The sequence below is a fragment of the Desmodus rotundus genome, chromosome X, assembly GCF_022682495.2.
Source record: "Desmodus rotundus isolate HL8 chromosome X, HLdesRot8A.1, whole genome shotgun sequence".
Lineage (NCBI taxonomy): Eukaryota > Metazoa > Chordata > Mammalia > Chiroptera > Phyllostomidae > Desmodus > Desmodus rotundus.
Genome location: NC_071400.1, coordinates 73022281 through 73048307, shown reverse-complemented (window position 1 = coordinate 73048307; position 26027 = coordinate 73022281). Strand labels below are relative to the sequence as shown.

Here is a 26027-nt window from a genome sequence, read left to right as displayed (position 1 = left end):
CACAACTGTTTGCCCGAGTTGTTTATCACTTAGGGTTTCTGAAACACGCACTTGCCTCAACTCTTCCCCAGACCTACTGAACCACATCATCCAGTGGGTGGGGTCTGAGCATCTTTGCCTTTTAAGAAAGCTTCATAGAGGCTGCTTACACCCATACCTGGTTAAGAACCACTGCGCTGAGTAAAAGTTGAAATACATACTCTAGTTCTCTGGGATGTTGAGTTAAGCACAATTAGAGATACCTAATTGTACTGACAACAAGTAAATGAGGCAGACAGAATATGATACACTTTTAAATAAGGTATCCCCCACCTTTGTTTTCTGCAAATAAAGTGTACTCTCTGCTTCATGTTGTCTTAGCACCCCACTTCACGCTGGGGGTTTTTGGGTTTTGCTTTGTGTTTTTGTCTATATGCTTCTTTACTTCCCTAGACTGTAAGTTTCTTGTGAGCAGGGACTAGAGATAGTCTATTTCTATATTAAAGGTCTCAGGCACAATTGTGCAACCGGTGGTCTTTTTCTGTCTATGAGTTTGACTATTCTAGTTACCTGACATAATTGGAATCATAATCATATTTGTCTTTTTGTGATTGGCTTCTTTCACTTAATAGACTGTCCTCACGATTTATCCATACCAATAGCATCTTTCAATTTCCTTCCCTTTTAAGGTATTTTTCCCCCTCACCCAAGGACATTGTTTTTTTTCATTGCTTTTAGAGAGAGAGGAAGGGAGAGGAACATCACCTGGACCAGGGATTGAACCTGCAACCTAAGCATGTGCCCTGACCAGGAATTGGACCCGCAGCCCTTTGGTTACGGGATGACGCTCCTACCAACTGAGCAACACTGGCCAGGGCCCATTTTATTTATATCAATGGACACTTGGGTTGTTTCACATTTTGGCTATTGTGAATGACGATGTTATGAACATGAATGTACAAATATCTCTTTGAGACCTTTCTTTCAATTCTTTTGGATGTGTACCCAGAAGTGGAATTGCTGGATCATGTGATGATTCTATTTTTAGTTTTTTAAGGAATTCTCTTTCAGTGGCTACACCATTTTAGATTCTCACCAGTTGTGTACAAAGGATCATTTCTTTCACAAAAGAAGTCTCATATAAATGTCACAACAGCTACATGAAGAATGTACTGTCTCAAACTGAAGTTTAGGAAGTTTGAGTAACTTATTTGCACAGTCACCTAGCTTATAAGTACAGAGCCTGTGTTTATGTCCAGTTCAGTCTAACTCACTCACTACACTGTTGTATTATCTGTTATCTACCTCTCGGATACATAGTCAAGGTTATTCCTTTAGAGCAACCCTCATGAAATGCTGGGGATAACAGTATTACTGTAAACTAAAATTTATAAATTAAAAATTAAATGCTTTGGAAATAAGAACTAGACATACAGGTCATTTGTTCACTAACTGTTAGGCATTTGTCTCAACATATTTTACTATACTTTAAAGTATACATTAATGATGTGTTTTGGTTTCTAGAGCAATGTTGATCCCAGAGATGATGTATTTGGATATCCTCAACAATTTGAAGACAAACCAGCATTAAGTAAAACAGAAGATAGGAAAGAGTACAATATTGGTGTTCTAAGACACCTTCAGGTCATCTTTGGTCACTTAGCTGCTTCTCGACTACAGTACTATGTGCCCAGAGGATTTTGGAAACAGTTCAGGTAAACTATGGATGGATAGGAATAGGGATAACTGCTTAAACCTTTGTGAACATCTCAGTACACTACGTTAAACTTCTAAAATTTATATCGGAAGGCATATTTATTTTCAGTGTTTAAGCAATGGTAATGTTCAAACTTTACTTCTTAGTTATATTTTTTGGCTCGTTGTCCTCAAAAGAGGTGTCATAGTAAGGAGAGGCAGCATTCTTTAGTCTTTTAAGATGTTAATAATTTTTTTGTTTTGGAAACTTTTTGTATTTTTAGAAGTACGGGAAGCAGTATGAACCCTTAGGCGTGTACATTACCCAACTTAAACAGTTGTCAATTCATAGCCAATTGTGTTGAATCTATATTCCCATCTACTTCTTTCCAGATTGTTTGGAAGCAAATCTCAAATGTCTTTTTAAAAATAGAGCCATAATACTATTGCCCTGTCTTTTAAAAATTCATTAATATCCTTGTCGGTGTTTGAATTTACCAAGTTATCACATAATTGTTTTTGACTATATATTTTTTTAAAACAGGATCCACAAATACCAAAATTTTGCTATGACTTTAATCTCTTCTAATTTTTTTCACCCTTGCAATTATTTGTTGAAGACGAAAATTTAGTAGTTTACCCTATAAATTTTCCCACTGTCTGGATTTTGTTGATAGGGTCCCTGTGGTATTTTAGTAGTTTGTTTTCCTCAGTTCCCTATATTTCCTATAAATAGGTAGTGAGGCCTAGATAGAGGCTTGATCAGATTGAGGAGGGTTTTTTGTTTTTTAGATTTTATGTATTTTTAGAGAGAGAGAGAGACATGGATGTGTGAAAGATACATCAGTTGGTTGCCTCTCACACACCCCCAACCATTGACCAGCCCACAACCTAGGCATATGCCCTGACCGCGAATCAAACCAGTAACCTTCAGGTTTGCAGGCCAGCACTCTTCCAGTGCCAGGGCTAATCTTTTAATTTTGTCATTCTTTCATTTATTAACTAGCATAGATCTATAAAGGGAAACTTTTCCTTACCAAGTAATTCAATTTCATTTTATTTTTTAAAAATCATTGCTTATCACGTGTCATTACTGTGTATCACAGTACAACCACATGACTTTACTGGGTATAAAAAAAAGTTATAATCCTTTGTAACAGTGGGTTTGTTAAATAAAACTCCTTATAATCCCTTTGAGGTATCTCCCAGGTTGCCGCTATTCTGGTCCACCTTCCCTGCTTCAATCAGAGCAACATCCCTTTTCCCTACAAGAATACTACTTAGATTTCTTTTGAAACCACTGCTTTATAGTACAGTGAGCTCCCTATGACTCACCATATAAAATTCCTCTGGTTCACATAACTAGGCCCCCTAGTATTGTCTTGCATGTACTACCCTTTTTCCCAGCTCTGCTTTTGCTTTTTTCACTCCCATCACCTGGCACACCCCATAACTTCCTCTGTGACTATTCTAGTATCTCTCTCTTCCCCTAGCTTGTTCCATCTGAGTCATAAGGCTTGTCGATTATCCACACTTTAGACATGCTGTATACTTGCCTACGTTCCCCACCCCCCTAAATTTTTAGCTTGAAAAATTTCAAACTAATGGCAAAGGTAAAGAAGTACTATAATAATCACCTTTGTGTTATATTCTTTACCCAGATTGACCACTTGTTAACATTTCCCCCATTTGCTTATGTGTGTACTTGGGTTTTGGTTTTGGTTTCGATTTTTCTAAATCAGTTGATAGTAGTTTGCAAACATGGCACTTTACTATACTACATGCCTCAACATGTGTCCTCCAAGAATAAGGACATTTATCTATTGTGTATAATATAGTTATCACAACCTTGAAATTTAATATTGATTTAATAATGTCTAATATTCATCAGTATGTAGTTATTAATATTCATCAGTATGTATTCTAATTTCCAAAAAATACTTTTATGACTTTTTTAAACTCACAGTTTGGTATGCTGGAAGAAATCACCAAAAATGAAATTTTTTTAAAAGACTTTATTTTTTGAGAGAGGGGAAGAGAGGTAGAGAAACACTGATCGGTTGCCTCTCACACGCCCCAACTGGGGGACCTGGCCCTGGACATCGAACCAGTAACCTTTTAATTCACAGGCCAGTGCTCAGTCCACTGAGCCACACCAGCCAGGGCAGGAAACACAAAAATTTTTAACCTCTTTAGTCATTTTTAAAGTAATCACCCTAAGTTGTCATGATTTTGTGGCATTGAAGTTTTTGAAGAGTCTAGGCTATTTGTCTTGCAGAATGTCCCTCACTTGATTGATTTTTGTGATAATTTCCTCATAATTAGATTTAAGGTAATTTTTTTTTTTTTTTTAGCAAGAAAACTATGTGGGTGATGTTATATGCTTTCCTCATTGTATTGGGAGGCACATGTTATCAGTTTATCTGATTATTGGTGATAATAGCTTTGATCTCTTAGTATGTTAACAGATTTCTTTATTATAAAGGTACCGTCTCCCTTTTGTAATTAATAATTGACTCTAAAGTGTAATTGGAATGAGAATATCTGCTACATAGAAAAAGTTTACAAAAGAATTTATCAAAAGACAGTCAGTTCCATTAGCACATTTAAAATCCATTTAACATATCTCTCACGACAGATTCACTTATGCTGTATGTACGAAACTATAAATACAAGATTATATGTCAGTGATAGTTTCCAGCAGTGCCCCCTGTTTTAGCAGTCTCGGTTGTCATTTTGTTGTACACGCAATTGACGGTTTGTTTTCTGGATTGATTTCCCTTAACTGAAGTCCTCAGATTGCTCAAAAGAGATCAACTCTAAAACAAGTCAAGCTTTTCTCTTTTTGTTTGGAAAAATCTATTTAAGAGTAAATAGATTTAATCTTTGCACTGTATCTGTAACCCTAACTGTCTATCAGCCATACCAGTAGTTTCATGCTAATTCTCCAGTGGACTACCACTCTTACTCTGAGCCTCACTTCCCCACTGCACTCTCTATGTAGAGAGCATGTATTTCTTTCTACTTCCTCACATAGTTGAATAAAATCTCAATTTATATGCTGTCGGTTTGGGTTGTACTGCTTTATTTCTTCCCCTAACAAATATAGTGCATATGTTATTCTGGGAGTGTCACACATTACATATTTTATTCCATTCATTTCTTAGGCTTTGGGGTGAGCCTGTTAATCTACGTGAACAACATGATGCTTTAGAATTTTTTAATTCATTGGTGGATAGTTTAGATGAAGCTTTGAAAGCCTTAGGACATCCTGCTATGCTAAGTAAAGTTTTAGGAGGTTCCTTTGCTGATCAGAAGATTTGTCAAGGCTGTCCACACAGGTAAGTGCTAGTTTCATCTTAACACATTTAAAGTTGATGTTTTACTGTTTCTTTACTAAAAATAAATAAAATTTTTACTAATTGTTATGTATAAAAGTGGAGTGTGCCACTGATTACTAAATACCTGATACTGGATAAAATATATACTGCGTATGCCTCACTACGTATGGAGTTTTTTTGTTATCAAATAATTTGGTTCCTTTTCTAGTCTTAGTATTTCATACAATAACTTTAGAAGATGGCAGATGTGAAGCAGTATTTCCTATACAAATGACATAATTGTATTTTAAAATAGCATTGATTATGGTTGTTATCCTTAAGGTATGTTTTTCACACAAAGCATAGGAAGAGTTGAGTAAACAAATTGTTTTTTTTTTACTTAAAAGCAAAATTGTTGAGGGCTCTTATTGAAAATAGTTCATTACTGATAATGTTTATGCCTGTTACATGGAAGTTTTGCTTTGGAATTTCTCTGTATATTATCAATTAATGTTGGTTTGAGGTTGTTTTTGCCAAAATATCACAGTAAGTTAGTGTTTTCTATAAGCCCAAATAGTACTACATATAGTCATGTGTTGTATGTGTATATGGTTGGTGGGGAGTGCTTCCTTTTTTAACATAGGGAAATGACTGGGGAGAGTAATACTATGTGAATGAGAAATTTCTGTTAGGTCAAACCATTCATTCAGATCAAGGGCATATAATTGTTTACATAGCCTGGACATCTTTTGGTCCCTTTTGAAAGATGTTTTATATTAGATGGACAATAGCACTGTCATTTTCACTTCTTGTTTTTAATTGCTTATGAAATAACCACTTCTTTGGTCGTCTGTTCTTGTTGTTAGTCCTTCTTGGTTTGTTTTAGACAGTTTTCAAATTTATGTGGAAATCTTTGGGGTTTTTTAGCTCAGTAAAACTGTCCAGAGAGCATGATCTTAGGTAAGATCCTTAAAGTTCAAATACCTGCTCCACAACTAAACTAGTGTTATTCTTGTTACATGCTAGGAGTTTACATAAAAAAGAGTCCTATCTCTGTTTTAGGGCATTACTTGTCTAGGACAGGGGTTAATAAACTGAACGCTAAGGTCAAATCCAGCCCCGCATCTGTGTGTGTACGGTTACCTACTTGTCTGGCTGGCAGCTTTCACTATAACAGCAGAGTTCAATAATTGCCACAGATACCGCACAGCCCCACACCATCCCACCCCTCCCCCATCCCCGCAAAAAAGCCTGTAGTATTTACTATCCGCTTTTTCTTTTTTTTTTTCTTTCTTTTTTTTTTTTAAGGTTTTACTTATTTATTTTTAGAGAGAGGGGAAGGGAGAGGGAGAGATACATCAATGTGTGGTTGCCTCTCACCTACCCCCACTGGGGACCTGGCCAGCAAACCAGGCATGCCCTGACCGGGAATCAAACCAGCAATCCTTTGGCTCGCAGGCCAGCACTCAATCCATTGAGCCACACCAGTTAGGGCTACTATCTGGTTTTTGGTTTGGGGTGTTGTTTTTTTTTGTTTGGTTTTGGTTTGGTTTTTTTGCAGAAAAGTTTTGCTGACTCCTCAACTTACAATGTCCTACTTTTTCACTGGAGTCATAGGATCTAACTTTTTTTCTCTCTCTCTCTTCTATAGGCTATTCCCTGATAATAGTAGCAATTTGCTTAATACCTACTTTGTGTTCCATTCATATCACTTACAAATGCTTTTATTTATGTACCTGTCTTTTTTCCCCTAACAGAAGCCCTAAATACGAGGGACTGTCTTAAACATGGACTGTCCCACATGGAAGGCACTCTCAATATATTTGTTGAATGAATGAATGAATGAGTGAATGAATGTAATGATTAATAATGTGTTCTCCATATCTCATGTTCTGAATTTGTGAATGTCTCATCACAAATCTGAAAATTCCTTTAGTAGAAAATTGCGAAATGATGGGGTTCTGAGTCCTACTCAGATTGTTTATCCCCTATTTGTTTGTGTGTTCAAACTTGTGCTTTAATAAGGTTTCAATTAAAGAAAAGGAACATTTTTAAGTTCGGGCTATTAATAAATGCTTTGGCATTAATTGCTGGTTTCTAAACAGATGACAGTGGAAGCAGCATGGTAGGCTATAGAGCAGGGGTGTCAAACTCATTTTCACCAGAGGCCACATCAGCTTTGCAGTTGCCTTCAGAGGGCTGAAGGTAATTTTAGGACTGTGTAAATGTAACTACTCCTTAACTGTTAAGGAGTTGAAATTACATTCGGCCCTTTGAACGCAACCACAAGACTGATGTGGCCCCTGGTGAAAATGAGTTTGACACCGCTGTATAGAGAGCATAAGCTTGTGAAGTCAGACTTGGCTTCAAAACACCATTTCACCTAGTATTTTTGCCCAAATTAACCTTTTTGTATCCTATTTCTCTCATTTCCATAGTGTGGGTGATGGTATTTCTTTAGGAGGTTTTTCATGAAGACAAGGAACCTAGAACATATAGTGTGTAAACAACCTAATGTCATGCTCAGCACAGGATAATTGACCAGTAAATGTTAACTGTCATTTATTGGTAACATTCCATGACTTACGGATTTCATGTTCTGTTGTAAATATTACAGATGTCTATAGCTAAATGTTTAAAGAGCTAAGGAATACATCTTTTTTGATCATTTTTTAAATATCTTTAGATACGAGTGTGAAGAATCTTTTACAACTTTGAATGTAGACATTAGAAATCACCAAAATCTTCTGGATTCTTTGGAACAGTATGTCAAAGGAGATTTACTAGAAGGTGCAAATGCATATCATTGTGAAAAATGCAATAAAAAGGTATGAATTGTCCATTTTTGTTTACAGTAATTATGATTACATTTAATGGATTTGGAAGAAGTTCTTTTTGTTTGTCCTCAAAATTCACCTCCTTTTTATTACCTACCCTGCTTTGTTACGGTGGTAGCAGAGGGGTTGTTGAGATGTTAACTGATTTAAAGGTTTGTCAGGGAAAGAAGATTGAGAGAAAGTAATCTCAGAGGGCTAGGAAAAACAGGTTAAGTAAGATAAGAGTGAATCATTTTAGAAGCCATAATAGCTTAATATCACATTCTCTTACCTGAGTGACACATTTTTCATCATACTCAACCAAACAGCTGTTGAAACCCTTGAAGCTATAGAGTTGTAGAACCTGTCATTTCTTCTCTCATGTCCAGAGTTAGTTGTCAAGACCAAGAAGTTTGCTAAAACTGTCAATTATTTTTAATTAGCCATGTAAGATTTCTTCTATCACTTGTGTTTTCAAACTACTTGGATCAGATTTTAGATTCACCTGGTTAGTTTTTATCTATGGACACACAACATTTTTTGGGAGAGACAGTTCATGCATACATACAATAATTCTGTATCTTTCTGGGCTTCCAGACACTCTCACATCAATCTCACCTGTGTGGGGTTTTGGAGGGGGGGGGGTTGTTTGTTTTGGTTTGGTTTTTTTGACCTTACACACCACTTAGAAGGGTATTAAAGTTTAGAGGTTGAGATGGTGAGTTGTAAAGTCATACTGCCTGCCACCCACAGCTCTGGTACTTAAGGCAAGTTACTTAATCTCTCTTCTGCTCCTAACTTTCATCCTTAAGATTCAATAGTACCTGCCTGAGAGGGTGTGAGGATTAAATATGTTACTGTAATACTTGGGCAGTACCTAATTACCCAATCAATATTAGCTGCTATTCCTGTTTTTCTTCAATTCACTCACAGAAAACTATACCTTTATTAGAGTAACAGTGTCAAACAAGTAATAATGGTTAAATAACAATGACAATATAGAAAATAGGCAGCAACTAATGTCTATACTACTAATTTTTGCAATTTATAACAAATGGCATCAGCTATTTTCATATTAGTTTTAGTTAATATTTTTTAAAATATCAACTGTGACAGAATTAATTTGATTGTGTTCCTTATCATGTATTTGTTTACACTTACAATTTCAGATTGGTCTCAAGAGAATTTTTAGTAATATAATTTTAAAGTTTGTTTTTTGCAGTGGATTGACTATAAAAGAGCATCTAGTAACTTGATCTGTTTATTTTAGGTTGATACTGTAAAGCGGTTGCTAATTAAAAAGTTACCTCCTGTTCTTGCTATTCAACTAAAACGATTTGACTATGACTGGGAAAGAGAATGTGCAATCAAGTTCAATGATTATTTTGAATTTCCTCGAGAACTGGACATGGAACCTTACACAGTTGCAGGTGTTGCAAAGCTGGAAGGAGATAATGTAAATCCAGAGAGTCAGTTAATACAACAGAATGAGCAGTCTGAAAGTGAGACAGCAGGAAGCACGAAATACAGGCTTGTTGGTGTACTTGTACACAGTGGTCAAGCAAGCGGGGGACATTATTATTCTTATATCATTCAAAGAAATGGTGTAGATGGTGAGAGAAATCGGTGGTATAAATTTGATGATGGAGATGTAACAGAGTGCAAAATGGATGACGATGAAGAAATGAAAAACCAGTGTTTTGGTGGAGAGTACATGGGAGAAGTATTTGATCACATGATGAAACGCATGTCATATAGGCGCCAGAAAAGGTGGTGGAATGCTTACATACTTTTTTATGAGCGATTGGACACAATAGACCAAGGTGATGAGTTGACAAAATATATATCAGAGCTTACTGTCGCCGCAAGACCCCATCAGATTGTTATGCCATCAGCTATTGAGAGAAGTGTACGGAAACAGAATGTGCAGTTCATGCATAACCGAATGCAGTACAGTCTGGAATATTTTCAGTTTATGAAAAAACTGCTCACATGTAATAGTGTTTACCTAAATCCTCCTCCAGGTAAGTATCAAAAATTTAGCTTCTTAATAATAAAGCACAACTCTTACTTTATTGCAGGATTTCTTAGTAGGCATCAACATGTTTGTTTTTTACGTTCGGTTGTTTTAAAGTCTTATTTCAGAAGACTGTTATCTTTGAGTGATCTATACTGTCTTGCTGTTTGAGAACAGGAGCTTTTGTTTATTACAACAATGTGTTTTTGATTCAAGCATTAGTTTCAAATGTGCTTTAGAGAACTATAAGAATTATTTCATGAGTAGCCTAAATAGGGGTTTTTTTTAAAGTTGGGACCTCTGAACTTTGGAAATGTAGACTTGTTTGAAAATGGGGTTTAGACATAGAAATTGGTTTGATTTTTATACCTGCATTTTACTTATAGGGCAAGATCACCTGTTGCCTGAAGCAGAAGAAATCGCTATGATTAGTATTCAGCTTGCTGCTAGGTTCCTCTTTACCACAGGATTTCACACTAAGAAAGTAGTCCGCGGCTCTGCCAGTGATTGGTATGTTGCTTTGGATTTTATGTCTATTATACTTGTATTTAGCTTGGCTATTAATATACTGCTTTATTTTTTTTCCAAGCCATGATAATCTTGTGTCAGATTTGGAATACAGAACTAAAAATCTCTTAGAAGTAATAATAGAAATCATATTAAAATAATTATTTATCCCTGGCTGGTGTGGCTCAGTGGATTGAGCACCGGCCTGTGAACCAAAGGGTTGCTGGTTCAATTCCCAGTCGAGTTGCAGGCCAGGTCCCCAGTTGGGGACACATGAGAGGCGACCACACATTAATGTTTCTCTCCCTCTCTTTCTCCCTCTCTTCCCCTCTGTCTAAAAATAAATAAATAAAATCTTTAAACAATAAAAATAATTATTTAGATTAAACATAACCTTTTACTATTTAGAAGCAGGCTTCTACTTCTACTGCTTTGTATTATCTTTGACATCCCCTGTGTGAAAGATTACAGGGTATGATAGTCTAAACTATTTTATTAGGAAATACTACATTTTAGCTTCCCTAGATTAAATTCTGCCATGCACTAAAAGTGCAAAAAATTAAAATGAGTTTGTGTTTCTAATTGTGAAAGTGTAAAGGCTGCTATAATACCTTGATTTAACAATTTTTATTTACTTATCCAGGGGTAACGTGTCTAAGGGAAAGATGGGTATTATTTTGTCATTCAGCCTAGGAAGAGTTTGGTAATAGGTTTATAGAGAACTATACAAGATTTTGTCTCTTATCACTCTGAGAATAAAGCACGTCATAGTACTCACCTGTCATTTTAATATTAGTACTAGTTTTTATTTGGTTCGTAGAAACCCATTCCTATACTATAGGAAACATGTTACTGAATTGATATTGATAGATTTTTGTTTTGTTTTGTTTTAGGTATGATGCATTGTGTATTCTTCTTCGACACAGCAAGAATGTACGTTTTTGGTTTGCTCATAATGTCCTTTTTAATGTGTCAAATCGCTTTTCTGAATACCTATTGGAATGCCCTAGTGCAGAAGTAAGGGGTGCATTTGCAAAACTTATCGTTTTTATTGCACATTTTTCCTTGCAAGATGGGCCATGTCCTTCACCTTTTGCATCTCCTGGACCTTCTAGTCAGGTAATTGCCAGTTTGGGGTTTTTTCTAATGATTAAATGTTTACAAATTAATTCTGTTCCCTAGAATTTGAAGTCACAAATATATGTGCATCTGTTTTATATGTTTACCTCACAAATGTTGTGTATACATGCACACATACCATGCAGTCTGATATCTGTGGATTCCATTAAGTACTTCACAGCAATGAGTAGTGATTATTGGCTCTTTAAAAACTGGAGTTTTCTCTGTTGATTCATTTACATGTAGTGGCTTATTGATAACATGTCATGTTGCATAGATTATTCTTTAAGGGTTTTTTTAAAATAGACTTTTTTTTTTTTAAATGAGAATAGTGTGAAGGCTCTATTATGAAATCTACCTTGGATCTTCATTCCCTTTTCTAACAAGGAACCAATTTTAATAACTCTTGTCATTAGTCTTTCCAGAAACTTCTGTCTGTATTCAACATATATATGTGCATATCCCTTTTTTATGCAAATGGAATTTTATCATACCTGCACTTATTTTCCGAAAAACAACTAATGTTTTATCCTTTACAGGCTTATGACAACTTAAGCCTGAGTGATCACTTACTAAGAGCAGTACTAAATCTCTTGAGAAGGGAAGTTTCAGAGCATGGGCGTCATTTACAGCAGTATTTCAACCTGTTTGTAATGTATGCCAATTTAGGTAAGGATTTAACTTTTCATAATTCTATTTAAATGTATTAAATGGTGAAGTCATTTAAGTCACGTGATAAGATATAGTTCACTCTAAAGTAGAAACACTATTCCATAAAACCTATTATGCATTTTATCTGAAACTTGTTTTTCCACTGCACTTTTCACCTTGTGCATTATAGTTAGGCATGTGTCTTGCCTCTACAGTAAGAAGACATAGGTCAGAATCTGTGTTTTAATCCTATTTTATCTCCTAAAATGACGGTGTCAGATCCAACTGGTTTTTTGAAAATACTGATTCCTAGGCCCTGTTCTAACCAACTGAATTGGAATTCTGAAAGCTAGCACAAGGAATCCACATTTTCCAAAGGTCCCCAGGTTGTATGTATTTCCTCAAGTTTGAGTAAAGGGCTTATTCGTACGTAAGTCTTTGTTTATGTGTTATTACCTCTGTATAACAGTACTACTCTCAAAGTAACCTGCTCTTTCTAACATCACCTGATATTTTTTTCTTTCAGTTATTCTATAATACTTGCCTTGAAAAAGTATGCTAATACTGTATTATACTTTGGTTTTGATAATGTTCAAATTTTGTGTTGCTTCCCAACTAGATTGCAAAGATAAGAGCTTTGCGCGGCAGCACTTAGTAAATATTTGTTGAATGAAAATGGATGGGTAGTTAGGAGTATCGTTAAAAAGCCTTCCATTGTCATTTTGGTGTTTGTTAATTGGCTGATGGGGATAAATTTCCTAAGATTGAAATTATGTATCAGTTGGATATTAGTACAAAGTTGTTGTTTTTTTTTTAAGCTCTTATGTCCAAAATTATGTTCTGTGCCCTCACATCCCTGTCATTCTAGGTTTTTTGTTTGTGAACTTAACTAACGACTAGTTGATCTGTGCCCTTTTTAACATTGTACTTCCTGTTCTTATGGTTTATCATATTTTCTATTACCTTTCCATACTGGAGATGTTGTTACTTGTAGTTGAAAAGGAATATAATACAAACAAGCATAAGTGGAATCTGTATTCCAAACTTAGAAATACCAAATATAGTCAGTCACAAAAATCCTATTTTGTTTAACTCCCTTTTTAGATACTGCCTGTTCACAAAGCATACATCATTGGTTCATAATGTAATCTAATTAAAAGTTTACTACTAAAGACAAATACAGGTCTATAAAGTTTACTATGAAATCCTAAGACCATGTATGCTTTAGGGATCTGAATTGTTTGGATTTAAGAAAGGTAAGGCAGTGCGTATAACCTGCATTGTGTAACATGCCTATAGCTGGGGCCAAGACATACCTTAATCGTACACATTAATATTTCTACAGTAAAATATAATAGTCACACTGGGAAGAGATAAGTAAAGACTGTACATAGTCTCTTGTCAGTTCAGGCCAGATTTTTTCCACCAAACATATTTTGATACTTTCCATTCATTCATTCATAAGAGCTTTTTGAATCTCAGGATTTCAGATAGGAGATTGTAGACTTGTATTTATTATGTTTCTTGGAATGTGGCTGTAAATAAGAGTCTATTGCTTAATGGAGCATAGAAGCAAATAAAATGGTAATTACCAAAAGGTGTGTTACCTGACTATAATAGGGAAAATACAGAGTGCTGTGAAAGTATGTCATAGGGGTACCTGACCAGATTGGGAATACATGGGACTTAATGGAGAAGTTAATACGAAAATTGGTTCGTTGAGTTTTCTATCCAGTGAACAGCTGATGCAAAGACTTGTAATAAGCTCAGTGTGGTTCATTGTAGACAATGGAAGTTATTCAGTCCTAGTAAAATGGATGTAAGGTGGGGATGTCAGGAATGGTAAGCAGTATTCTCTGATAAGCCTTGTGTGAGGGATTCTGGACTTTATCCTTAGAACACTGATGAGCCATTGCAGAGTTTTGAATAGACATACTTTCTAGAAAGATCAGTCTGGATACAGTGTGTAATGGATTTCAGGGGAATAAGATTAGAGATTGTTAAAATGATCTATAAGGAGGAGATGGTTGTGGCCTGTGCTGGGAGACTGGCAGTGAGGGGGATATAAGTGGACAGGTTCTGGTTCTCTTTTATTTGAGGTAGGATTTGGTGGTTGGATATTCAGGAGAGGGGAATGCATTAAAGAGGTTAAGAATGGTGCCTAGGATTCCAGTTTGACAAACAGAGCAGATAGTGGTGCCTTGTACTATAAGGGGAAGCAGGAGGAAGAACATGGACGGGGAAGTATGATGATGAGTTCAGTTTGGGCGTTGAGTTTAAGCCTATATGACACCCAAATAGAGATCTTCAAGAGAACAGTAAGATACCAGTCTGGAAATATTTTGGAATTCTCTGAATGAAAATAGCTGGAATTTGAAGCCATTAGAGTGGGTTTGATTGTCTAGGGAAGGTATACAGTTTGAGAAAATAAACTAGCATGGGAACTTTGAGGAGCATTGATTTATTTTATTGTTTTGTTTTTATTAGTTATCATCATCTTCCTAACAGCTTCCCTACTCCCCCAGGCTCTCTAGGCCATACATACAAAAAGTGTTCATCATCTTTATGCCCATTGTGATTGGAATGTCATGGTCACTGTTTAATCGTTTTAATTCTTAAATCCAATACTCAGATTTTCGGTTCTGGTTAAATCTATTATCATAAAAAATTACAGAAAATATTTTGGATAACTACTTTTTATGAAACCCATACCATCTTAATTCTTTCCTCATATAATTCTTCTCTTCTTCTTCTTCTTCATTGTAGGTGTGGCAGAGAAGACACAGCTTCTGAAATTGAGCGTACCTGCCACCTTTATGCTTGTGTCTTTAGATGAAGGCCCAGGTCCTCCAATCAAGTATCAGTATGCTGAATTAGGCAAATTATACTCAGTAGTGTCACAGCTGATCCGCTGTTGCAATGTCTCATCAAGAATGCAGTCTTCAATCAATGGTAAGTCGAATGCTCCATTCTTTACAGTGGTTTTAAATACTGCTGTGCGTATATAGTACCTGATTAAAAGTAATTCTGAAGATGTTTAAATAAAACAAGACTCTGGAGGTTTATGCTGTTTTTCTAGAATTAAAAAAATCCATAAGCTGTTTTGTATGTTGGAAGCTATGTATTATTGCGAAGAAGCCTATTAGTTTTTCACTGATGACAAATCTTTATTCTAGGTAATCCTCCTCTGCCTAATCCTTTCGGTGATCCTAATTTATCACAACCTATAATGCCAATTCAGCAGAATGTGGCAGACATTTTATTTGTGAGAACAAGTTATGTGAAGAAAATCATCGAGGATTGCAGTAACTCAGAGGAAACCGTCAAATTGCTTCGTTTTTGCTGCTGGGAGAATCCTCAATTTTCATCTACTGTTCTCAGTGAACTTCTGTGGCAGGTTAAGAGAAAATAAACATCTATATGTCTCTATGATTCCATTTGTTACTCTTTTTAAAAGGTTGTTCACTGTGTCTTACCTGTTTTTAGGTTGCATATTCCTACACTTACGAGCTCCGGCCCTATTTGGATCTGCTTTTGCAAATCTTACTGATTGAGGACTCTTGGCAGACTCACAGGTAGATACCCTTTTTTGTTTCTTGCCCAGCTTTTACACTAACTTAACTGGCTAGTCAACATAGTTTTTACACCTCAAAGATCTGATAAATGCTTTATCTTTAACAAAAACATAAGACACGAATGAATAAAAAGTTCCCCCTCTTACATTTTATTTCATTTTTAAGTTTTTTTCCTTTCATTGCCCAATTTGAATACTTAATATACCTTTTTCTTTGAATTGATTTGTTTTTAACTAATGAAAAACTAGCATAGGCTTTTGGTAAATAGTTTAATTTTGTTAATTCCCTAGGCTTATTTTAGGATTCGATTATATGAGTTTTAAGATTAGTCACATAACATTGGGAGGTAATTTTAGACAGTGAAATCAACAAAAATGTGGAAAAGGTATCACTAAGTAGATGGTAAAAAGGACACTTGTTTACATTACATGGTGAGCTAAAACAAGACAGTGCCCTTCTGTTCCACTTCAGCTGGGAATGTGTGTTGGGGAAATTAAGTTTTTTGCCACTCTGCTCATGACCTCAAAAGTACCACGAGTGTCATTTCATTTTGTTTTGGGCTTCCCCCCACCCCACCTCACCCCCCCGCCCCGGCCGGTTACAAAGTTCCACAAGTAGGCAAAATTGCCAATAAGGAATCCATGGATGAGCATCAACTCTAACTAGTTTTTCAGCATGTGAAAAGTTTAGAGGTTTTTTGTGGGGTTTTTTTTAAGAACTTTTATCCACCTTAACTGTCCTTCAAGCTTCTTCCAGAATTCTTCTATTTGGTTTTTTACCATAAAGGCTTAATATATCATCTTTAATCCCAGGAGTTAGTTATACGGTAATGATGAACTATGCAGTTAGTTGACAACTCCACCAGATCTTCTAAATTCCCTACCCATGTGGACAGTAGCGTAATAGTTTTTTGAGGGGAAACAATTAAAATGAACTTGAAAACAGGTTCTCTAATAAGGAAATGTTTAAAATAGTCTTAAGTCTTAATGGAGATTGCAAATGCCAGAATTAATTCATATTTTCAAGTTATCTCCAAAACTACAATCATAGATTTCAAACAGTTGAATTAATGTCATAAAAATGGCATTAATCTGGAACCCATATTCACAATATACAGAATTTAGTAGTTCTAAAACTATAGTTACTTTTTTTTTTTTTTTTTTGGCACTGTCCTGTACCCTTCTCAATATGATCAAAGGATTTGAAAGTTTTCTTAAGAATTGGTTTAGCCCTGGCTCGTGTGGCTCAGTGGACTGAGTGCCAGCCTGCAAACCAAAAGGTCACCAGGTCCATTCCCAGTCAGAGCACATGCCTGGGTTGTGGGCTAGGTCCTTAGTTGGGGTATGCAAGAGGTAACCAGTGGATGTTTCTCTCGCACATCAATGTTTCTCTCCCTCTTCCTCCCTCCTTTCCCCTCTCTCTAAAAATAAATAAAATCTTTTTTTAAAAATTATTTAAGAATTGGTTTTAATGGAATTTAACTTCTACTATTTTCATTTAAAATTATTATAAGCAGCTCTGGCCAGTGTTGCTCGGTTAGAGCATCATCCCGTAACTGAAAAGCTGTGAGTTCAGTTCCCAGTCAGGGCACATACCTAGGTTGCTGGTGCCTTTCCCAGTCCAGATGAGGTCCAGTTGCTTATGTCCCCAGTCCGGACGTGTACAGGAGGCAGCCAGTCCATGTTTTTCTCTCTAAATAGCAATGAAAAAAAAAATCCTCGGGTGGGGATTAAAAATAAAATTAATTAAATAAATTATTGTAAGCATTTATAGCTTTAAACCAATTAGTTACATCTTAACTCACTTGTTTTATTAAAACAAGTGATCATGGTAAAGACACACCCTCTAGTAACCACTGTTCTTTCTCTGATTTCGGCTATTCTAAGTACCTCATATAAGCAGAATCATACACTTACTTGTTGTTTTATTTAGGCTTATTTCACTTACTTTATGTCTTCAGGACTTATCCGTGTAACATGTTACACGATTTTACTCCTTTTTAAGGCTGATCAATATTCCACTGTACGTGTATACCACATTTGGTATGCTAGCAAGTGGTTTTGAACACAAAGGAAACAAGGTGCATTTTTGCCCCACAATCATTTTTTAAATTGTTTATTTGGGGGAAGAAGAAAAAATCATTGACTACATATTGTCCTGTTACAGTTTCGCAGTAGCTGAAATGAAATCTTCTATCCTTGGCAAATCAGCTAAACTATAGTATTGCTGGTAAAAATTGCTTTGCCTGTCATGTATTCTGATTATTAGAATTCAAATTAATTCTGTACTTCCAAATTATATTACTGTTTCATAGTCACTGAATTCTAACTTACCTTCAGAAATCCTGTATTACAAAAGGAACTCACTTGAAGCAAATTCTTAAGTACAACAGTCATAAGTCATAAACTTATTTGTTAACTTTAATAATTTTAAAAGTTTATTACTCTTAGTGTCACTTCTGGTCATGTACTTGAATTATAGACATAGCAATATCATTTTGGATTGGTAATAAGTTGGTAAGAGCACAGACTGCTAAGCAAGGTATTTAACCTCTCTTCACCCGTTTTCTCATCTATTCAAGGGTTTGATAACTACCTACCTACTGTCTAGCATTAGATTACACGACTACATCAAAGATATTGTATGGCACATAGTAGGTCCTCAATAAATGTTAGATGCTATTTGGTTTTACAAGTTTTTATTTTATACCTGGTTTTCTTTCAGAATTCATAATGCACTTAAAGGAATCCCAGATGATCGAGATGGGCTATTTGACACAATCCAGCGCTCTAAGAATCACTATCAAAAAAGAGCATACCAGTGTATAAAATGTATGGTGGCTCTCTTTAGCAATTGTCCTGTTGCTTACCAGATTTTGCAGGTGAGAGTTTTTTTTCTTACAATTTTGCAGGAATCTGGTTTAAAAAAATAGAATCATGCTGACTGGTGTGGCTCAGTTGGGTGGGCATCATTATTCCACAAAGCAAAAGGCTGCCAGTTCCATTCCCAGTCAGGGCACATGCCTGTGTTTCAGTTTTAATCCTAAATTGGTACATGTACAAGAGGCAACCAATGGATGTTTCTCTCCCTCTCTTCCTCCCCCCGCCCACCTCTTCTCCTATCATGAGAATTTGGAGTTGTTTTAAGTTAACTTTGAAAATTATTCTGAAACCTTTTGCATATATACTTTTTTTTTCTTTTGAAGGGCAATGGAGATCTTAAAAGAAAGTGGACCTGGGCCGTAGAATGGCTTGGAGATGAACTTGAAAGACGACCATACACTGGCAATCCTCAATATACTTATAACAATTGGTCTCCTCCAGTGCAAAGCAATGAAACATCAAATGGTTATTTCTTGGAGAGATCACATAGTGCTAGGATGACACTTGCAAAAGCTTGTGAACTCTGTCCAGAGGAGGTAAAAAAAGCCACCAGTGTGCAGCAGATAGAAATGGAAGAAAGCAAAGTAATTCTTTACTTTATAGGCCAGTGTTTATTAATGATATTGTAAAAAATTATGTTGATGTTGTTTGCTTAAATGTTTACTACATGTGATCTTAATTGAGAGCCTTCTTCAAGTTTCTGTAAAATTACTTAACATACAGTATTTCTAAGAGAACTGAAATTGGATTTTTTTAATTGCTTTATCTGCAGTAAAAGTTGTGAATTTATTTCTAAAAATGTATTTTGAATAGAAAAAAATGAAAAATAAACTTGAATTTGCCTACATAATTCTTTATCTTTAAATATTTAAAATTAGGAGCCAGACGACCAAGATGCCCCAGATGAGCATGAGTCGCCTCCTCCTGAAGATGCCCCACTGTACCCCCATTCACCTGGATCTCAGTATCAACAGGTAAATAGGGGTCAGTTTGTGTTTCTGTCCCCTAGAACCAATTTTTATGCTGTATTTTAAGAATGGCTGGGGTTTGCTTGCTTGCTTGCTTGCTTGTGGTGACTGTAAAGTAGTAGAGGGGTCACCTAGATAGCTTTGGGGACATAATCAAAGAAAGGAATGGTTAGAGTGGAGTCATGATGTGGCATGTTTGAATTTGCCTCTGTGGTGTTTTCCTGATCAAATAGGTGCCCCTCTTTTACTAGTATTGAAAGTTGGTGAAGCTGTGATAATTCATGTCAACATAAAACAATAGTATTTATTTAATACAAAGGATTATGACATTTCCTGTTACTCTTAGTCTGTAAGGCTAAGATAGCCATATATTTCTTCTATTTCAGGGTAGAAATAGAAGTATGCTGAATAGTTATAAAATACATATTTGACATTTATTTTCATAATACTAATTATAAAATGTAAGTGCAAATATCTTGGTTGATGGGAATGTACAGAAAAGTGAAGGTCCAGGGGTTAAAGGTTAAGGAACAAAACCCATACTGAGAGCTCATGTATTAATCATGCTTCTTCCACATTTTTTTTGTTTTCCTTAGCATCGTTCTGTGTTCAGGGTTATTGCTCATGAAGATCTCATATGATTAATTTCTTTTTGATACAAAAGTTTATTTACCAAAAGTTCAATGTGAAAATGTACAGTACTCGATTTTTATATTGTATCAGATGTGGAGGCAATTGATTTCTCTGGTGAACACAGCCGTTCTTTATATTCGTTCCAAGGCTTCTAACATGATGATACTATTGCCTTGTATTACCACCATTCCAGTATTGTTCTGTTGTTCACTAGTTGCCACACATTCATCTATCACAAGATTCATAAAGGATCAAGTCCCCACGATATTCCTTGGACGTGTCTGCCACCATTTAATTTCAATGATAAACTTCTTGTCCATAAATTTTTTTATCTCAGGGGGTGAGATTTGCTTATGGTGTCTATTCAGCAAGGTCGAAGGTACCTCCCTCATATGATTATTAGATTTAAGCATATGGACATTTCAAGGTGCTTGGAAGAGTCAGTCAGCATAAATGTCTTCTGGCTCATAAATCATTGTGAATGTTTTGACCACAAGCGATAACAGGGTATGATCCATTATCGGTCAGACTTAGATCTAAATAATTTTTGGCACTAAAAATCACTTTGGCCACAGATTTATACAGATCTGCACTGCTCTTATTTGCAGCTTCAGGGTTTGCATTTAGGCTAGCTTTTCTATTTCAGACCCCCTTTTTTTTGTTTTTACCATTAGACCAACCATTTTTATTATTTGTAAGTCTCTGGACTGAAGGAAGTGATTTCGTTTTCACAAACTGTAGCCCATGATTATAAAGATTAAGATTAATATAAAAAAAGATTTAACATGCCTATCTCTTTTTCCCTCCCAGAATAACCATGTGCATGGACAGCCATATACAGGCCCAGCAGCACATCACATGAACAACCCTCAGAGAACTGGCCAACGAGCACAAGAAAATTACGAAGGCAGTGAAGAAGTTTCCCCACCTCAGACAAAGGATCAGTGAAATGCACATAATTAACTGGTTCCATCAAGACTGTGCACCCAGGCCTTACAGTCCAACCTTTTTCTGTGTCTGGCTAATATTTAAAAAAAACTATTCCTAATCAACATGGAGTGGAGAGTTTATTCACTGTCTTACCTGCAGAAATTTGCTGTCCATATATAACCCGCCTGCAGTGGAAAGTGTATAGTGTTTTGTAATAAATGGCCTGATGCTAATGTGTAAATGGCAAAGGTGTATATAGTATATTAATGTTTGACTGTTAATTCTTAAGCAAGAAACTTTTTTCTTGATGAGACTCACAAATCTACAAAAACTACAAAAGTTAATTTTCTTGTTATACCCATTGCACTCTGCAGCCAGTGTTGCCTGCCTCATGGCAGTTGGATCAACTCCTTTACAAAAACAAAAAATAAACCAACAAAACAGAGCCCATCCATGTCAACCACACCAATAGTTTCATGTTAATTCTTTGCCACTGGAGTCAGTTTTATTATGATCAATATAAGGCTGGTAACCTTTAAATTATTTGGTTGATGTGGAAAATTGGTGATGTAACATTGTTTCTAGATCTTTTTCATTGCCTTTTTATTCTGATATTAGGTTAATCATTTTGAAGCTATAGTTATGCTGTAACATTTAGCATGGCTTCACACCAGGTTAGTGTAGCCAGTGAGGAAAAAATTACCATAATGACAGCAGTTGTCCCAGTGTGACAGCTGTATTGCTCAGCTTTTCCTTCTTACACCTAGAATATAAAATAGAAAACAAGGGGTGAAATGTGACAAACAGGCGGTTTTCAGTTAGTTACACATATGTTGCTTACATTTAATGTTTGACAGTTCAATTTCTGGGTGGGATAAAGAACCTTAAGTATCAGTAATGGGACTTTTACAAGATTTAAAACAAATATGCAAAAATTTGTTATGCCAGGATGCTTGGAGCCTAATAGAAGACTGTATTTGGTATGCTTGTTTTGTTTCTTTGGTAGAGCTTATTAGGTGAATCTTCTAAAACTTTCCTTCTGCTGGATCCCAGAGAAGTGGAAGTCCTCAGAATCCCACAGTACTTGGTGCAACACTGCACCAAGATGTCTGGCTGAGTTTCCGCTCAGTCACGGTTTTACTTGAAAGCAAGAATTGTCCTAGCTCCTTTTCCATTATTCCAAAAAAATTAAAGCAGGGTCTAATTAAAAAGGAAACTACTGGTTAGTTAATATAATTGAGGTATCATAATTTCAGAATAAACATTTAAAGACAAAGAACTCATCGGTTAATACTGTATTTAAAAGAGAATTGGTAACTTGAATGTGTGTAATTATTTGGAACATGTCTAAAAACCAAATACCCCTGCAAACAAGATACAGTCCACCCTATTCTATTTAAATATTTTGCTGTTTTATTTTATAGAAATTATTTTGCTGGATTCACAAATAGAATTTGATTTAAGAAGAACTTTTTGTCCTGTGGTGTGTTTTTTGTTTTTTTGGTTACTTACTTTTTGTCCTTTTTTTTTTTTTTTTTTTTTTTTTTTTTTCATTTCCAGAAGGACTGCATATTAAAATTAATTCTGTGTATAGGCATGACACAGAATTCAGGACTTAGTCACGTTGAGTTTTTTGCACAGACAGATTTGATCTTCCGCCCTTTACTAAAGATTCAGAGAAAACAGGATGTTGACACTGTAAACGTTTCCTAACATAATCAATCTTGTACTTTTTGTATGTTTTTATATACATGTATATTTAATGAGCACAAGCTTGGTTGTATTTTTTTAAAGTTCAGTTAACAGGAAAATGTTTTGTCAAAAAGGCTGTAGTTGGAACTGAACAAAGCAGAAACAATTGAGAATTGCTTTATTTTGTGATTAAAAGGGGCAGGTATTTCAGATAAAGCTTTGGGTATCTTATTCACAGTACTCTATGTAGTCAATCTATGCTTCTAAGTTTTCTGTAGTACTAGGAACTTTTGAACCAGAATAGGTCCTGTGTTTTGTTTGTTTGTTTTGCTTTGTTTTTTTTTTTTTTTTACCTTAAGTATATTACATCTGAATTTAAGTTTGAATGAAAGTCGGACACACTGCTTGCAATTCCAATTGGTAATTTTATTTTAAAAGTTCCTCAATTCCAAGCTTCCTTAACAGTAAGCAAAATAGGTTAACTTTATTTGGACAAGTTGCTATCATTAAATACATACAGCATCTCACCATCTGAGAGGTGATTTTTTTTTTTTTTTGCATTTCCCACTCCTTAATAAATGTAGTGTGTACTTAATATAGAACTTTAATGACTTGACATTTTAATAGGCTGTGAATTTTTTCTCCTTAGAGGGAGATCCACCTTGATTGCTTTCAATTTACAAGTCCCCTTGTGCCAGTTGAGGGTTTTTGAATCATTTTTCCCTCCTTTTGAGGAAGAGTGGTCTGTGTCATGACCAGGATGAAGGGAAAGTGAACAGAGAGAGTTATTTTTTGTTTGTTTGTGCAAATTATTTTATATATTTAACTCTTAAACAAGCATTAATGTATAACCAGAAATTTTAAGATGCATGTTATGTAAGAGCAACATAGTGGTGATTTTAAGGTGTTTTTCTGAACATAAATGGCACATTTTAAACTTAAAGTCTTCAAAGTGCCTAAAGATTATTTATCCCTCAACTGATTTCTTGAGCCATATAAATATTTCCTACTTTAAATGTTTGTTGCGGAATCACTAGTCTTCCTTTCGAAGAAGTATACCCAGAATTCTAAATGGCATGATTACTTTATAGAAGACAGTAGAATCTGTTAACATAAAGACTGAAGATATTTTCATTGTTAATCTGTGAACAAGGGCTTTGCCCTGTTGGATCTAAGTATTTTAGTGTACAACTTGGTAAAAACCATATTGCTGCTGTTTCTAACCCCTCCACCAACCAAATTTTCATCTTCAGCATTGTAGAGACAGAAGTTAGAACATGCTCATATTTGGGGGTTTTGTCTTGTTGATTTTTCTCTCAATTTCCCAACCTTGTGTCTTTTAGCTCTTATGTATACAAATTTAGTTATTAAAATGTTTTATATTTTTTCATGATTAACTTTTATTAGTGAATGATAACAACTTAAGTATTTAATACTTATAGTGGTAAAAAGATGAGGATCCTTTTTTTATTTGAATTACATTTGTAAATGAAAGCAGCAATCTATGAATATTCAGATGACTACTCCAAAATAGGGGTGTTTTTTTGTGTTTTTTTTGTGGGTTTTTTTAAGTATTTTTCCAGCTTATGTTTTCCCATGAACTCTTTGCTGAATTTTGTGGTTAATTTGGTGGATATATCCTGCCTTATTTAGAATTATAACTGGATAAGAAAATTGCCTTTTCATTATAAGTGCCCAATTTTGGTCTCTAGTTTGAAGGTACTTACATACCTGCCGAGCAAGGAGAACACTCTCCTCCCCCAAGTTTTGTGTTACTGAAAAAACCATTCAGTACTGGTTTCATAGTAGGGCTCAACCGAAATTGGTCCTGCCCCTATGTGAGTGTTTAAAACTAAGGTTTGAGGTGTGATAATTCATTACAAAAGTGCTAACTGTATTGACTTGCTGCCGATTGTATTTCTGACGATTGAATTGTTGGCAAAATGTAGCACTTTTCCTCCAAATTTATAGGTATAAGAAAAGGGGGGGAAAGGTACTCCATGTTTTAAACTTGGAAATGAGTGAAATTTTTTATTTTGAAATCCAGAGTCTCAAAAGGAAATTTCACCACCCAAATCACACATTCTCAGCCTTTTACAAGCCAAGACTGACTGAAGATTGTCCAGTTCCTAAGATTTAGCACATATACAAAAATAAAACTTTATAAATTAAATTTCGGTTTTCCCTTTTATTTATTAAAATAAGAATTTTAAATGGAAGGTAAATTAGAGATGTAATTGATTTGAACAGAACTTAAAAAGGGAAATGTTTACAAGTAGAGTAATTATGCCCTCACTTTGTATATTCATAGCATATTCACATCTAAATTCAAACATTGAGTTGTGATCTAATTGTTTACCTGTTCATTCTAAAGACAAGTGTCAGTGAACACTTTGGTGTTTTAAAGTGCATTTAAATAAATAATGAGCAGTAAAGCAGGGTATATGTTTTGATGGAAGTTAAAGAAGTGAAAATTTAGTTAATTCTTTAGCTTATTCCATCTGCTCTGCTTTTTTAGTATCTGAGAAGTAATTGTTCCCTTGTTCCAAAGAAATAGGACTTCCAGAGAAACCTATTTGGTGCTTCCTTGAAGTTGTGTTACTGTAAGGGCTACTAAAGAAATCCCAGGTTTTATTTGTATTTTATAAAAAGTCAGAAGACCAATATTTAACAAAGTAGTGTTCTGCAGTTTGGAAAACTCTAGTTGGATTAAACTGTTCGAAGGTGGTTTTTGGTTTGGTTTGGTTTGGGGTTCTTTAGCTACATGAATATACCTAACTGAAAGAAAATTTACATAGCCACAAATATTTTGAACTGCTTTGTTGTAATCTGATCATTTATAAATAGATTTTAAAAACCGGCAGTTATGTCTTGAGGCTGGCCAGTATGGCCCAGTTGGAGGTTCAGTTCCCAGTCATGGCATATGCTTAAGTCGTGGGTTCCGTCCCTGGTCGAGGCACATAGGAGAGGCAACCAATCAACCAATGTTTCTCTCTCCCTCCCTTCCCCTCTCGAAAATCAATAAGCATGTCCTGGGGTGAGGATTTTAAAAACCTGTATACCTTAAAGTTGGGGTTACATAAAAGGTTTGAATAACTCATTTTCTTTAGGGATGTAAATTCTCAAGGGAAATGTTCTGAAACCACCCTAAGAAACTGTTCCATAAAATGTTTCAGACCCATATAAAAATCAGTTGATTATCTTAAAGGCATTCCACTTAAATATACAAAACTCTAAAATGGG

General features: G+C 35.3%; 1 protein-coding gene and 1 pseudogene across 10 annotated transcripts in view; one reads left to right on the top strand and one right to left on the bottom strand.

The window, feature by feature from the left end:
• The window catches only part of USP9X (ubiquitin specific peptidase 9 X-linked), a 408004-nt gene extending 383047 nt beyond the window's left edge, over nt 1–24957 (top strand). For 8 of the 10 annotated variants that reach the window (XM_053917035.1, XM_053917034.1, XM_053917036.1 and 5 more), the window contains 14 exons: nt 1504–1694; nt 4842–5015; nt 7681–7822; nt 9081–9834; nt 10214–10337; nt 11228–11453; nt 11993–12122; nt 14871–15056; nt 15281–15501; nt 15591–15679; nt 18404–18560; nt 18885–19145; nt 19440–19535; nt 20973–24957. In XM_053917035.1, the coding sequence (XP_053773010.1) occupies nt 1504–1694; nt 4842–5015; nt 7681–7822; nt 9081–9834; nt 10214–10337; nt 11228–11453; nt 11993–12122; nt 14871–15056; nt 15281–15501; nt 15591–15679; nt 18404–18560; nt 18885–19145; nt 19440–19535; nt 20973–21110 (2889 nt within the window). In that variant the 3' untranslated portion in view covers nt 21111–24957. The remainder of the gene's footprint in view (nt 1–1503; nt 1695–4841; nt 5016–7680; nt 7823–9080; nt 9835–10213; nt 10338–11227; nt 11454–11992; nt 12123–14870; nt 15057–15280; nt 15502–15590; nt 15680–18403; nt 18561–18884; nt 19146–19439; nt 19536–20972) is intronic. The other 2 variants (XM_024579954.4, XM_024579952.4) reach the window with 1 other exon arrangement.
• On the bottom strand, nt 19899–20575 carry LOC112322387 (small nuclear ribonucleoprotein G pseudogene; annotated as a pseudogene).
• Nucleotides 24958–26027: the final 1070 nt, after the last annotated feature.